We start from the raw sequence: 16,707 nt of genomic DNA on the forward strand, positions 1-16,707 counted from the left end.
TTTGGTTAAAAATAATTTATTTTTTGATGCAGCAAACAACACATCAAACACAACTTTTGGCTGCATGAGCAAGACATAAGAAATAAATCTGCACACATCACATCAGATCTGAAGCATCCACGAAGCCAATGCATTCAGACATTCAATGAATAATTTGAAATAATGAGCAAAATGAGTTGCATATCATTGTAGGAAAAAAGAGTTGCATAAACGTTGTAATGCAGTATCACAGAGGTGTTGTTTTGACATCACTGTTTCTTTAAGGCTTTACTAACCATCACATTGAAATACGACGTTGATGCAAAGATTCCTGTACATCAGTTCAGCTCCTTTCAGCTCATTTGAGACCAAGGGTCATAATAAACAATGGGTAATATTCCCTGGGTGAATTTCCCAGGGTAGCGTTGCTGAGCTTAATTCTGAGTGTGAGATGTGGTAATGCCTCTCTGACCATACATGCCGCCAGATGTAGTTCTAGTAAAGCAAATAGATGACTAGTGGACACTATGTAGCTTTATCATCCTCTGTATGTGGCATCGCTGTGTGTTATAAATGGGCTAAAAAGAAGTACGGCTTGTAACAGAAAATGATTATGTGTTTCTTATCTAGAGCCCAATTAATTCACCCATATGAGCAAACCAAGGCAGGGTTAGGTGTGTTCAGCATTGCATGGACCGGACTGTGTTTTAATTCCACTATGTCAGACAGCAGCTTGCAGCAAACATTAGCTTTAGTACACATACTTGATCAAGTTTTCATTTAAGAGAAAATCTGAATAAAGCTGTTCTATAGTTCTGGGGAACTTTACAAATACATCATAAATTGAAGCCTAATCCACACAAAAACCTCCTCCCACATCCCATACCGGGATGTGACCACAGGACCTGCTTGCTGCAAGACAACAGTGGTAACAACTGGACCACCTTTCAGCCCATAAGTGAGACAAGTGTTTATCTAACACTTTGTATATGTATGTGTGGAAACAGAAACTTCTAAAAACCTAAAGCTATCTGTAATCCATTTATCTGTGCATGGTTTTGTAATGTAAACTAACAACACACCATAATAAACATGCGGATAATGTCGTATGAAACCTACATTTCAGCCTATTAGAAACTCACATGGGTACCACATACAAATGTTGGTTAGGTAGCTTTATATCACCGCTATATCACAAGTAAGAAAAAGTTATAATTTTATGTTCACTAGACTTATAATTTAAGTCATGTATTTTAAAACACATCTTTACACTGAGCTTTTACTCAAAATATGTAAATTATCTATCTTTATTTTCATTTTCAACGAAAATTTTTTTGGGTGACATACATTTTTAAGAGAAATCCCACAGATATGGCCCATGCAATCCACCCTACATGCAGAAGGATCAAACTTCAAATTTAGCTATAAAAGTACAATACATTTGCTTCGAGAGAATTCAGTGATTGTGCCAGTGGTGTTTGGAGGTTTGTTGCAGTTAGCATGTCCAAAGATCAAAGTACGTTCGCTGCACTTATAGAACAAATACATACAGTATGTACAAAAGGTCTCAGCAGAGGACACTCAAAATGAATTCCAATAGCTGATCATTGTCAAGAGCCTTCTAATGTATTATATCTTCCAATTCTGTCAAGTCTAGAACATGCACAAGAATGGTTAATTTCCTGTTTTGTTTTGAATAGAGACAATTTACCCTTCTTTGTTGGGTCCCTAAACTGTTCTTATAAGAGTGACTGAATGTCATTTATGGAGATCAATACGTAAAAATAATTTAGTCCAAGTCAGAAACACTGTTTTGGCACTTTGCTTTGAATTTTTGTGCAGCTGTGAAAATCCATATTTCCATAAGTTTTCCAGCTGGTTTTAGAAAAATAATTGTCTTTAGAACAAAATGGATTTAAGTAAGAGATGGATATGAATGTTAGAAAAAACAACAATGTAAACGTCTTGGATTAGATAATTTAACTTAATTAAATTCAAGACATTTTAAATTTTGTTTTTTAAGAATATGCTCATAAAAAATCTTTCAAGATTAAACAGGCATTTTTTATAAATTATTCTGCATATATGCTTTTTAAATTTAATGTGTCCCTGTCTTAACATTCAGTTTTTCTCTGTCTGAAATTCGCAGCAAGAAGCTGGTTTCTCTTAGTTCCTAATGCATTTGCATTTTTAAACACATAAAATAACACAAAGTTGGCAAAAAGAGTCTCACTGTCAAGGTCGTGCAATATAACTAGCAGCATTTAAAACAACAACAAAAGTACAGCAAAACATTGTCTACATAGACAACCATTAAAAGAAGACACCTGAAAACCGGTTATATTACAAATTTCTAATACACGGTGATCCATGGTAATATTAGTATCATATTAATCTACAAGTGCATAAAATGCTTCATTTCTGTCATGGCTTTTCAATGAAATGAACAGGTTTAGATAACTGGGAGTTAGACTTGAGACTTGCGATCCACACAGGCTGGTGTTACTGTACATCCTCCCATCACTACTAGTGTGCCAAATGTTAGACTTCTGGCTGTGTGCAGCATCTTGCAAAAGTTGCAATACCCCTTTAACTTCCCTCCTTTTATAACATTACAGCCACAAAATGTCCCTTTAGTTTAATGGGATTTTATGTGAAGAATCAAAACAAACAAGTGAGTAATTTTGAAGTGAAAGGAAAATGATGCGTGGTTTTCTCTTGTGTTACATGCGGTTGAACGTAGACTCCTTTACTCTGATATGCCTAAATCATATTTAATGCAGCCAACTGTGTTCAGAAACCAACCTAATTATAATTAAAACCCAGCTATTTGTAATTTAATCTTGGTATAAATCCAGCTAGTTTAGTTTCTGGCCTCAGAGGTTTGTTAGAGAACATCAGTGAAGAAACAGCATCACGATGACCAAGGACACAGCATTGTGGTCAGCTTAGAAAACAAAATCCCAAACCTAGTACATCTGATGGAGGACTATTCAATCTATTAGACAAAAAAATGGAAAGAGATTGGTGGTACTGCAAACCTACTATGACCTACAATAGGTCCTACTATAACCTAAACTGAGCTGAGCAAGGACAAAGAAGCAGCCTAGAGGTCCATGGTGGCTCCGGGGAGTGCTGCAAAGAACCCCAGCTTAGGTTGGAGAATCTGTTGACTGGACAATTGATAGTAAACCACACCACAAATTTGGCCTTCATGGAACAGTAGCTCCTGTTGAAAGAAAGCCATAAGAAACCCTGTTTACAGTTTTCTACAAGCCACGTAGCTCAGCGAAAATGTGGAAGAACGTGCTCTGGTCCGATGAGAGTAGAATTTGAACTTTTTGGTATACATTAAACATTTGTGGTGGGAAACTAACACTGCTCATACTCCCCAAACATGGTGAAACATGGTGGTAGCAGCATCATGCTGTGGGATGCTTTTCTTCAGCAGGGGCTGTGAAGCTGGTCAGGGTTGATCGTAAGGTGGAAGGAGCTATATGCAGAACAATCCTGAAGACTTGAGACTGGAACAAAGGTTCATCGTGAAGCAGGACAACGACCCTAAACATTCAGCCAGAGCAACAATGGACTGGTTTAGATTAAAGCATATTCATGTGTTAGACTGGCCCAGTCAAAGTCCAGGGCAAATATACACCACACTTTTCAGATTTGTATTTGTAAAGAATTCGAAATGGATTCGTCATTTTTCTTCCATATCATAATTATGCACGTCTTTGTCTTGGTCTATCACATAAAGTGCTAATAAAATGCAGTGAAGTTTGTGGTTGTAAGGGGTATGAACACTTCTGCATAGTGCTGTATATGTTCATTTTGCAGCTGTTAAAATGTATATCATCAAAACTTCGAAATAAATTGTCTAAAGTTGTGCCCACACTCTTAAAAATACTCAGCAGTTAAGTACAGATCCTCATAAGGCAATATGGATAAACTATGGATCGTCCGAGCTAATACCTGGTTTTATTTTCCTCAACTCTTCCGAAGACAGACTTGTGGATACCCCCCCACCCCCTTTCCCTCCCCATGAATGGCAGCGTTGTATTTTGGTAACAGCGGTGAGGTCCTCCCACTCATCTTTCTGCATCTCCTTTGCAGCCTGGTTTTAAATGTGAGATTCAGAAGTAACTGCAGCAGCCGGACTTCTCTTTCTGTGACTCAATATATTCATGAATTTGGAACTTGGGTTCATTGGGGTGCTGGACAGCCCGGTGCTTCAGTTCCCTGAAGGACAGAACAAAGAGGAGGAAACATTCATGTCTCAGCTAAAGCATCTTTAAAAGCAAAAGTACACATGCATATGTTGTTAGACAATTATTCCATGAATGTTCACCCAGCATTCTGAGAAATACAGTGGAAGGAAAGGATAGATATACACTCACTTCAGTGCAGGAAGTTATAGAGTGACAATAGAAATACTTACAATAAAATTTTTATTTTGTTAACCCTAACAAACTAATTTCAATATGGTGTTTGAAATCTTAACCAAGCCATCACATCAGAGGATGGGTAGATATAATATTTTTGATTGGATTTAAATACAGAGGTGCTTTTCCATCTACGAAGTACCATTTCATCTAATAAAACAGGACAGACAATACAAAAACCTTATAGGAATTTATCTTTAAGATGTCCATCAGTTTTTGCAACTTTGCGACTTTAGGTTGGAACATATCCAGGTCGTCTGCAATTAAGTTAAATCAAGTTAAATTTAAGGTATTTTAAGATTCCAAGCAAACCCTGACACTACGCCAGATCTTAAATCAATGCTCTGATTGCTTGTTTGTCAAAAAAATAGATATTAAAATTCTGCTATTGGTCTATAAAACATGGTCTATGGGGTTGCTTGTCAAGTATGAACTATGTAGACTCCTCAGGTCTTCAGAGAACTGAGGAGATAATGTTTGGTTTTTATGATCCTCAGCTTTGGAACAAACTCCCTGAAAACCTGAGCGGTGTAGAAAATATTTGCTCCTTTAAATCAGGAATGAAAACATTTTTGTTTTCAGCAGCTTTTAATCAAATAATCTGACTAGTGAACAGTTTGATACATTTGTTCTTTGCCAGTTATCACAGGTGTTTCATGGTATTTGTTACCAAAACGTTTAACACAAACTGTTGTGTTTGGAGGATCAAAAGTAGTTAAATGCAGAGAAGAGGAAGGCAGTAAGAAGAAAGCAGCACAGATACAACAATAGAATCCTGGAATGACTGAAAAAAACAACAGCTTAAATACTGACAAAGAGTGATGCCAACCAGGTGAGCACATGCTACAGAAAGAAAGTGCAGCTGAGGGAAAAACTAAGAATCTCAACACAAACGACTGATTCATGTAACGAACACTGGGAGTAACAACCCAGGACGATTCAAATACAAATCTAAAGTAACTTCCCAAATATTGAAACCTACAGATCATGACACAACCAATTATTACATTTCAGAAGCAATCACTTTTTCAGATAGGGCCAGGGTGGGATGGATAGGTTTTTAATGTCATTGTAAAGCTGCATTTTGTATTTACTAATTTTATATTGGTCTGATATTAACATTTGCTTTGTGATCTGAAACACTGAAGTAGGAAAAAAGCAAAAGCAGAAGAAATGTGTAAATACTTTTTAAGAGCACTGCATACCAACCAACAGATGTTGGGTGTCAGCGGTGAAGTGTTTATTTAGGGAAAATTGTATCATACTTGGCTACAGCTGTGAAGGCAAGCTCTATGTTGACTCCCGTCTTGGCACTCGTCTCCATGAAAGGGACTGAATACTCCTAGATGTATGAGGAAGAGCGAACATTAGAAATGAACAGAACGCACTATGTTAGTTGTGTTTATATACGTAGTTGTTTGCATACTCACTCTGGCCAGTCTTTCTCCTTCATCTCTCCTGATCGCTCGTTCACTGCTCATATCAGCCTGAAATAACGCAGTACAGAGAGACTCAGATTAGACTAGATTTGGATTACACTAAATATAATGTGCACATTTCACTTGGTATATACAGTTGAATTAAAATTAGATTACTGCTTTTATATACATTGCATATGAACATGTATACATGTACTGTAGGTCACATATAGGATCACATTACATGTGAAATAAGCCTAATGGAAACTATCTGAAGAAAGACATTTATTCATCCTTGCAGTACATTTAGTAAAAAGGGATCAAAGGCAAATTAGCATTTAAGTTATGTGTCGCAATGACAGTTAATGTGCAATAGCTAGCTAGTGACAGTGGTCCTTTGTGCATCACGGCACCACTTTGGTCTGAATTGTACAGGTTTCCCTCGACAAAATGATAGTGGAAAAACTAACACTCTTGGAAAACCAGTTAACCTGGGCAACTGGTGTTTTTGAATGTGTTTCAACTTCTGTATCTAAAACTTCCAGCATGACTGCCTGATAATTGTCAACTCTGCCAAACCCTTTTCAACTGAATCCTCTACATGTGGCTCATAATTCAATAATGTTTCTAAACCAGGTCTGTTAAACATGTATTTTATTATGGGTAATGTATGGAAGTAAAATTGTCTAATTAGAATTAGGCCTTTTTTTTAGACATTGAATATATAACACTGAATTTTTATCCTGTGCAATTATGTATGTGAATATTTTTTTGTACTTAAAATTTGCCAGCAAAAATTTACCTGCAGAAATTCACCTGCAAAAATTCGCCTGCAAAAATTCGCCTGAAACAATTCCAGGATTCAGTGTTATAAATTCGATGTCTAAAAAATGTCTGATTCTAATGAGACTATTTTACATCCATAGTAATCTGTAATATATACTATCAGAGTTATTTCACTATGCTGATTAATATTTCTGCATGTAAATATCAAAATCTTTGAGACTGAAGAACGCTTAAGCCAAAATTATTCCTTATTTTTCAATGACCAAGAGGTCAGTGAAGTGAGACAGACATTCTTCTAGGCCAGGGGTGCCCAAAGAACTGCCTGAGGGCTATTTGCCAGCCCTGAACTGATTTTGTGCGGCCCTCTAATGCAGTTTAATAATGATTTTGCTCACCAGTGAAGGTGGTTGATGCAAATTGAGACTTTTATTTTTAATCAGGGCAGAATTGCTCCTGATAAAGTAAGATCTTTTTACAATGTCAAATGTTAGGAACCAAACAAAGTATTCGTCTTTTAATAATTGTTATTTCAGAGAAATAGAACCCCATCTATGCAGTGAATTTTACTAAGAAGCAAAGTTTGGTGCACCCAGATCTGCTTTTAATTAATTAATACAGGAATCCATTTCAAATGAAGACACATATCCTGTTCTTATTGCTGAAAATAGACTAAATTTTGTTTTTTTGGTTTTTTTTATTCGAGCCAAAAAGAATTAGCAAACTGGATGCCACTCTTTTAAAACCTTTTCAAATTTCGGATCTACAATGATTCACTCATCCCTTTACTACAAAGACTACTTTATTGGTTTAATTAAAATATTAGCTTAGTTTATTGTTAAGCAGGTAAATAAAAAAATCACAATATAATTATTTGTGATTTTAGTTTTTAAAATATAAAATTTTCTTGCCCCTTGAGCACTTCCAACTAGACTATTTTGGCCCACATGATAAAAAGTTTGGACAACCCTGCTCTAAGCATACTAAAACAGTGTAAACGGAGTATCAATTAAAAAAAATCTGTTTTCATTTACATTGTATCACAAATGGCATGTTAAACATTATCCATATTTTCTTATTATTGCTGACCAGCATATTGTATGTTTCCACTTATTTTCTGATGATTTTTCTTTAGTGAAGAGCTCCAAGTCTTGGAGCTTGGAAGGCCTCTACGCTCCTCTACGCTCATCACTCTAGTAATTAGCTTCAAATACAAGTCAGGCCTCCATGTGGACAACTTCAAAAAAAGTTACTTTAATTCAGAAGAAACATGTTGGTAAAATGTAAAGCTAATTTTATGGATAATTTTGATCTCAATACGAGCTATTTTAGGATGAAATTCATTTTTACATTTCTGGTTTCTCTTATTGTACCCTCTTATTGTAAGCAGTCTTTTTGTAATTTGTAAGGCACCTGACTCGGAGTCAAAACGACTCCCTCTGGTGGTTGTTAAAGGTTTTGGAGTCTTGGTGGTTCTAGTGTTAAGGAAGAAAGTTAGGGAACAGACATGCTAACTGTTCCAAACACAGATGTCAATGTTTTTGTATTTAAAATCGAAGAAATGTGTTTTCACAACATTGTTGTGAACAAGTGTTTTATTTTTGTGATAACCTATAATTTCATTTTTCTGAGCCAGAAAAGCTATTTAGAAATGATTTCATCACAGGAAAACAACTGGTTTAGTCATTAGCTGAGATCAGTCATGCTAGCCTTTGATTCAAGCTAAAAAATGTACATTAAGGAACGATCTGGCAACTAGGTAACACGTTTATGATTTCACGTACTACAGCAGATTATGAGCGACAATGAAACTGGTGTAACACAAAAACCCCAAATGTTTGACATCACAATCATGTCATCATCATAGGAAACCATGGCTCATTTTCTTAACAAAACAAACAATTCTCGAGATACAAGATAAAACCAGATATCTTAATATAACAAAATAGTAAGTTAGTAATCTTGGAGAAATGATGTCAAACGTATTTACGGCATGTACTGTACAGCTGGTCTCAGCTTCTGTACCGAATTGTAGGATCCCATCAATGCAAAATGTTTGAGTTAGTACTTTCACTGTATAAACTTTTCTTTCTAAACACAGGATAAGTTCATGCACTTTCTTCTACTTTTTGTTTACATATGTTCTCAGTATGAGTTTATGTCATATTGCCATACAATATACTTTATGTCTTTTTTTTTAGAGAAGCACAAGTTCTATAATTTGGTTTAAATAGTCCGTTGTTGGTCAAAACACCATCTATTCATGTACCCATGGAATTTTGTTCAGGGATGAACTAAACATGAAATCCTTATTTAAGTTCCCAGACCTCTACAATTTATACATACGAACACAATATTAAGTAATGATATGAAATAAAATGACGTTGTTGCCCACAACAGTCTTGATTATTAGCATGTCTAAATACGATATCTCCTTCTGGAGGCTCAGTCAGCATCTACTCACGTTTTCAGTCACATACTTCCACAAACAATGCTTTCTCACCTTGTTGCCCAGCAACATGATGACTACATCAGTCTGTGCATACTCATGAATTTCTGTTAACCATGCCTGGACCAAGAGAAGAAAAAACACAGGCAAAAACATTATTAGTTGTGTTAAAGTATTTTTGAATTTAATTGAATTGTTACGCCCTGCTGCCCTCTGCTGAGTTTCATCCTGCAGAGGGCTGCATTTGGGGATCAACTGTGTAGGCTTCTCACACATAGCATGTTCTAAGCAATTGCTTAGGAACAGCTAAAAAATGTATTCAAATAACCTTGAGTCATGCACTACTGACCTTACTGATAGACTGACACACGTAAAACATCTAAGATTTCTTTATTTTCCAGGTTATGGACAATATGGGACCTACCCTGATATTGTCGAACGATGATTTGTTGGTGATGTCATACAAAAGTAGCAAAGCTTTGGAAAGAAAAGAAAAGACAAATTACGGCTTGACATACAGGGGTTGGACAATGAAACTGAAACACCTGGTTTTATACCACAATAATTTATTAGTATGGTGTAGGGCCTCCTTTTGCGGCCAATACAGCGTCAATTTGTCTTGGGAATGACAGATACAAGTCCTGCACAGTGGTCAGAGGGATTTTAAGCCATTCTTCTTGCAGGATAGTGGCCAGGTCACTACGTGATACTGGTGGAGGAAAACGTTTCCTGACTCGCTCCTCCAAAACACCCCAAAGTGGCTCAATAATATTTAGATCTAGTGACTGTGCAGGCCATGGGAGATGTTCAACTTCACTTTCATGTTCATCAAACCAATCTTTCACCAGTCTTGCTGTGTGTATTGGTGCATTGTCATCCTGATACATGGCACCGCCTTCAGGATACAATGTTTGAACCATTGGATGCACATGGTCCTCAAGAATGGTTCGGTAGTCCTTGGCAGTGACGTGCCCATCTAGCACAAGTATTGGGCCAAGGGAATGCCATGATATGGCAGCCCAAACCATCACTGATCCACCCCCATGCTTCACTCTGGGCATGCAACAGTCTGGATGGTACGCTTCTTTGGGGCTTATCCACACCGTAACTCTCTCGGATGTGGGGAAAACAGTAAAGGTGGACTCATCAGAGAACAATACATGTTTCACATTGTCCACAGCCCAAGATTTGCTCTCCTTGCACCAGTGAAACCGCCGTTTGGCATTGGCATGAGTGACCAAAGGTTTGGCTATAGCAGCCCAGCCGTGTATATTGACCTTGTGGAGCTCCCGACGGACAGTTCTGGTGGAAACAGGAGAGTTGAGGTGCACATTTAATTCTGCCGTGATTTGGGCAGCCGGGGTTTTATGTTTTTTGGATACAATCCGGGTTAGCACCCGAACATTCCTTTCAGACAGCTTCCTCTTGCGTCCACAGTTAATCCTGTTGGATGTGGTTCGTCCTTCTTGGTGGTATGCTGACATTACCCTGGATACCGTGGCTCTTGATACATCACAAAGACTTGCTGTCTTGGTCACAGATGCGCCAGCAAGACGTGCACCAACAATTTGTCCTCTTTTGAACTCTGGTATGTCACCCATAATGGTATGTGCATTTCAATATTTTGAGCAAAACTGTGCTCTTACCCTGCTAATTGAACCTTCACACTCTGCTCTTACTGGTGCAATGTGCAATCAATGAAGACTGGCTACCAGGCTGGTCCAATTTAGCCATGAAACCTCCCACACTAAAATGACAGGTGTTTCAGTTTCATTGTCCAACCCCTGTATATGGCAAGTCCATCACATCCTGGATATAAAGTACAAGTGAAACTTTGTAATTTTTGTTGTGATTCATTCGTTCTCACCATGTGCATCTCTGTAATATGCATGAGTCACACTTCTGAACCGTTCCTGTCCTGCTGTGTCCCAAATCTGAAACAAAAACCACACTGATCTGTTTTTAATTAGCTCTTAACTTCCCTTTCATAGCAAAGGAAATGGAAATAAAAAACATCTACAAAGAATCTGTCAATCATGAAGTAAAACACCCTCTTGTTAAAACTGACGTGCACACTGACCTGTAGTTTGACCTTTACGTTGTCAACAGTTACCTCTTTATTCTGAGAAAAATGATAAATGAGAAAGGATAGCATGGTAAAGGATAAAGAAATTATATTCAAGCTTTGGGATTCAAGAAAAAAATTTGCATGTTGTGGGCATGTAAATTGTTTGATATGCTTGAGCTGACACACCTAGTAAAGTCTCTAGAGGGCATGAGTGATGGCAATGAGCAATGGTCCTATAGCTGCCGTTTTATTCAGTGAGTAAATTCAGCCAGACAAATACAGGATAAGTCGTTACCTCAGACTCTATCCAGTACTGGTTACAGTGTTAGGTGCTTCTTCAAGCCATGCTCTGTGTCTGCAGACCTTTACTCCCTGTTTTGACTGGCTGCCAGACACTCCAGCAACTGCCTGTAACACTATGGCAATGTCCCAATACTCGCACTTCCACCCTTGTGTCCCTGAATTGCGCGTTCCCGTTGATGGGTTCGAGTGCGTAGTGTGTCCCAATTCTCCAGAGTGGTCCTTAGCCCCGCCCCATTTGTGCCCCACATCCGCCCTTCGGCGAATCCCGCATCGAAGCGGACTTCGCCGAAGTATATTACCCACAATTCACTGCTGCAGATGACGTTCTGAGCAAAAACCAATCACAACCATCAACGTAACCAGCCATCAAATCAGATTAATAAGAACTGCGTAAACTTTAGACAGCAAGCCGACAAATATATATTTTTTACTGGTTTTCCAGGCTCAACATTGTAAGATACCACTGGGTTCAGAGTGAGTCTGGGCAGTCAGTAGGTCATAACACCGAAGTTACCTTTCAAACAAACACTGACGTGGCGAGAGTCTGGTGTATAAACCTCCGTCGCTTCCTGCACTTTCTTCTCCTCAAAACAATTGCTTGTTGCAGTTTTAAATTGTTTTTTTAGCAGCAAGACTGTGAAAACAGCGCTGGTTCCCGCCCTTTTTGATGTTGCAATTACAGTTAGAGGTGCAAGTCGATGACGTAACCTCTACTGTCCCAATTCTCCAATTTTGCACGCTTGTAACCTGCACACTTCAACCCCTACATGCACTTGTACAAAGTAAACACTTAATAGAGGGGCGTAGGGTGTAGTGTGGGAATTGGGACAGGGCCTATTACTCCTTGCAAATCAAAACATCACCAAATTACACCCAAATCCAACTATCCCTTATGTGTTTTTGTTAGCTAGCATACATGTTTTGTGGTATATATTAATCTAGACAATAAAAACTTGTTAAACGAATGTATTCTCCTGTCTACAGGAATATGCAGCAGGTTTATCCCACACATACCGTAAATCCAATTCCGACTGTAGCAGAAAAGGAGCCCGGGATGAACTTGCCCTGGTCAAACTGAACCAGAAGAGATGTCTTCCCTACTCCACTGTCCCCAACCAAGATTGTCTGCAAAAAAAGCAAAAACAAACACATATTAAGATTTTTATAACCAACAGTAACCCAACCTTGAATCGTTACACTATACACACTTAAACAACACAATATAACTCCAAGTAAATCAAACGTCTGTGAAATCAAACTGTCCACTTAGGAAGCAACACTGATTGACAATCAATTTCACATGTTGTTGTTCAAATGGAATAGACAACAGGGCGAAATCTTTGGCGATTAGAAAGACACACTCAATAAAGGAGTGGTTCTGCAGGTGGGGACCACAGACCACTTCTCAGTACCTATGCTTTTTGGATGATGTTTTGGTCACTTTAGAATGTTGGTGGTGCTTTCACACTCATGGTAGCATGAGACGGACTCTACAACCCACACAAGTGGCTCAGGTAGTTCAGCTCATCCAGGATGGCACATCAATGCGAGCTGTGGCAAGAAGCTTTGCTGTCTGTCAGCGTAGTGTCCAGAGCCTGGAGGCACTACCAGGAGACAGGCCAGTACACCAGGAGACGTGGAGGAGGCCGTAGGAGGGCAACAACCCAGCAGCAGGACTGGTACCTCTGCCTTTGTGCATGGAGAAACTGGAGGACTGCCAGAGCCCTGCAAAATGACCTCCAGCAGGCCACAAATGTGCATGTGTCTGCACAAATTGTTAGAAACCGACTCCATGAGGATGGTAAGAGGGCCTGACGTCCACAAATGGGGGTTGTGCTCACAGTCCAACACCGTGCAGGACGCTTGGCATTTGCCAGAGAACACCAGGTAGCTATGGACTGGCCCGCCCGTTCCCCAGACCTGAATCCGATTGAGCACATCTGGGACATCATGTCTCGCTCCATCCACCAACGTCACGTTGCACCACAGACTGTCCAGGAGTTCAGAATCCGAATCAGAATCAGAATCAGCTTTATTGCCAAGTTTGTACATACAACAAACAAGGAATTTGACTCCGGTACCCTTTGCTCTCTAGGTTTCTTTTTTGTTTTTTTGTGTTATAAGATATATTCTGCATATATCCATATGTCCATAAATACATATATACAATATACACATATACAAAGGTGGATTTGCAACTGCAGTATGAAGTTGTTTGGTACTCTATTAAATGTTCATCAGAGAAACAGCCTGGGGGAAAAAACTGTCTCTGTGGCGGCTGGTTTTAGTGAACAGTGCTCTGTAGCGGCGGCCTGAAGGTAAAACTCTAAACAGTTTATGTCCAGGGTGTGTGGGGTCTGCTAAGATTTTTCCAGCTCTTTTCCTGACCCTAGACCTGTTTAAGTCCTGGATGGAGGGAAGATCAGCCCTGATTATTCTCTCTGCAGTCCTGATTATTCGTTGCAGTCTGAACCTGTCCTGTTTGGTGGATAAACCAAACCACACTGAGATGGATGAAGACAGGACAGACTGAATGATGGCAGTGTAGAAGATGACCAGCAGCTCCTGTGGAAGGTTGAATTTCTTTAGTTGCCTCAGGAAGTACAGTCTCTGCTGGGGCTTCTTCCGAACAGTGTCTATGTGTGAGGACCATTTCAGGTCCTCAGAGATGGTGGTTCCTAGGAACCTGAAGTGGTCCACAGCTGACACGGTGTTGTTGAGGATGGTGAGGGGGGTGTATGGGGGTGGTGTTCTCTGAAAGTCCACCACCATTTCCACAGTCTTGAGTGGGTTGAGTTCCAGGTAGTTCTGACAACACCATTGTACCAGCCGATCCACCTCCTGTCTGTATGCAGACTCGTCACTGTCCTGGATCAGACCAATGACAGAGGTGTCGTCTGCAAACTTCAGGAGTTTCCCAGACAGGTCCGCTCAGGTGCAGTCATTTGTGTACAGGGAGAAAAGGAGTGGGGATAGAACACACCCCTGGGGGGCACCAGTACGTATTGATCTGGTTCGGGAGAAGATGCTCCCAAGTCTCACCTGCTGCTGTCGGTCCATCAGGAAGCTGTTGATCCACTGACAGGTGGAGGCTGGGACGTTGAGCTGGGTGAGTTTCTGGTGGAGGATGTCTGGTATGACGGTGTTGAAAGCCGAGCTGAAGTCTACAAATCACCTGTTTGCTCAGTAAGCAAACTGCAGGGGGTCCAGCAGGAGGCCTGTGATGTCTTTCAGGTGCTTCAACACCAGCCGCTCAAAGGATTTCATGACCACAGACGTCAGGGCCTGTAGCCCTGATGTCATTTAATCTTAGGATGGTGGGTTTCTTGGGCACCGGGATGATGGTGGATCGTTTGAAGCAGGAGGGGACCTCTCACATCTCCAGTGACTTGTTGAAGATCTGGATGAAGATCGGAGCGAGTTGATTTGCAAAGGCTTTCAGGCATGATGGGGAGACGTTATCAGGTCCTCCAGCTTTCTTTGTTTTCATGCGCTGAAAGAGCCTATTTACATCTTCCTCGGGGATCTTTATTGCAGGTAGAGGATCTGAAGGTAGGGGGTTGGTTAGGTTACTTTATGGGAGGAATTTGTTCCTAAATGGGATGTGGAGGAGATGGTTTGAGGTGTGAACGGCTTCCTGTCATGTCTGCAGAATCAGACGATTAGCCAGGCGAGGATTCTGTTCAGGATGGGAGGGGGGGCTCCTATAGGCAGTCAGGTTTCTCAGACCAGGCTATACAGCCGAAGCATCGCCAATAGAAAGGCTGTTCTTAAGCTTCTCACTGTAGCTTCTCTTGGCTGCTTTGATCTCCTTTGTAAGTTTGTTCCTGGCCTGCCTGTACCGCGCCCAATCTCCACTGCTGTGAGCTTCTTCCTTGTCCCTGTGCAGGTTCCTGAGATGTGGAGTAAACCATGGCTTGTTATTCCCAAAGGTGCAGAATGTCTTGGTCTGCACCCACATGTCCTCACAGAAACTGATGTATGATGTATGATGTCACCACATCAGTTGGCAGATGCTTTAGTCCAGGTCTGGGAGAAGATCCCTCAGGAGACCATCCGCCTTCTCATCAGGAGCATGCCCAGGCATTGTAGGGAGGTGTTGTAGAAAAAATTGTTTTTACCAAGACAGAGACCGATGATTGTCACTCACAATCAGCTTTTTTATAATCTTGCAAGAGAGAAGGATTTTTTACAGCATTGGAGATGCGCTCAGTAGTGCTGCCAAATTGTTCTGCCTAGACAAAGCAAAGGTTCTCCTTATAAGCTACAACAGTTTTCAAGGTAACTCCCATGAGAACCAGAGAGACGAGGTGGAACCTGTTGTCCTAGTCATGTTGACAATGGAAATGGAACCTTACACAGTGTATGATAACACATATTATGTCATACAAGTTGTTGGAAAAATGTATATAAGTTCTGATTGTTTAGTTTAAACAAGGTTTATGTTTAAGTTTTACTCTAGTTAAGATGATTCCTGTGATTGTTTTTTAGTGTGTAAAAGGGAGTGGAGAGTTAAGGAATGTGGTCTGGTGTAGATCACTCTGGACATGACATGCTTATACCATATATGGGAATGACCACTCTTCTAAGTTGAAATCTCTGTAAGAACTGGCTGAACCAATTCCCGCTTTTTACTTGTAAGAATGTGAGTTGTAAATAAAAGGCTGGAGCAAGGCCTTCTCCCGGTGTGTGAGAAGGAAGTCGCTATTTAGCAGAGGACTGGCTCTCACCCTTGCAAGTCAAACTTACTTGGTTCATCTTGTGTCTTATTTTGCACTGATCTGTAATTATCAGCTTTTTAACTCTAACACAAGTGAATAGGAGAAGGTTGCAAAACCATCTCTGCAAGACTAAACAGAACCATCTGTCCTAACCCTGGCGGTAGAAGAGAATAAAACAGAAGGGTTTGAATACTTTTATCAGATCCTGCAGAGTATCTAGTAGAAAAGAAAGCAAGACAGTAAAATTTTCCATAACAGAGGTCATACAGGCACATGGAAGCCACACACAATACTGAGCCTCATTTTGACTTGTTTTAAGGACATTACATCAAAGTTGGATCAGCCTGTAGTGTGTTTTTCCACTTTAATTTTGTGTGTGACTCCAAATCCAGGCCTCCATTGGTTAATACATTTGATTTCCATTGATGATTTTTGTGTGATTTTGTTGTCAGCACATTCAACTTTGTACAGAACAAAGTATTCAATGAGAATATTTCATTCATTCAGATCTAGGATGTGTTATTTGAGTGTTCCCTTTATTTTT

At 39.8% G+C, this 16,707-nt stretch overlaps 1 protein-coding gene across 1 annotated transcript in view; it reads right to left on the reverse strand.

Moving 5' to 3' along the window:
- LOC124875779 (ras-related protein Rab-37-like) overlaps positions 1-16,707 on the reverse strand; it is a 28,130-nt gene continuing 11,423 nt past the window's right edge. Inside the window, exons 2-9 of the mRNA XM_047378186.1 lie at positions 12,457-12,567; positions 11,152-11,193; positions 10,939-11,005; positions 9,496-9,548; positions 9,126-9,191; positions 5,852-5,908; positions 5,687-5,763; positions 1-4,218 (exon numbers count right to left, since the gene is read on the reverse strand). Coding sequence (XP_047234142.1) covers positions 4,113-4,218; positions 5,687-5,763; positions 5,852-5,908; positions 9,126-9,191; positions 9,496-9,548; positions 10,939-11,005; positions 11,152-11,193; positions 12,457-12,567 — 579 coding nt within the window. The 3' untranslated portion in view covers positions 1-4,112. The remainder of the gene's footprint in view (positions 4,219-5,686; positions 5,764-5,851; positions 5,909-9,125; positions 9,192-9,495; positions 9,549-10,938; positions 11,006-11,151; positions 11,194-12,456; positions 12,568-16,707) is intronic.

This window comes from Girardinichthys multiradiatus, chromosome 10 (genome assembly GCF_021462225.1).
Source record: "Girardinichthys multiradiatus isolate DD_20200921_A chromosome 10, DD_fGirMul_XY1, whole genome shotgun sequence".
In the NCBI taxonomy this organism is placed as follows: domain Eukaryota; kingdom Metazoa; phylum Chordata; class Actinopteri; order Cyprinodontiformes; family Goodeidae; genus Girardinichthys; species Girardinichthys multiradiatus.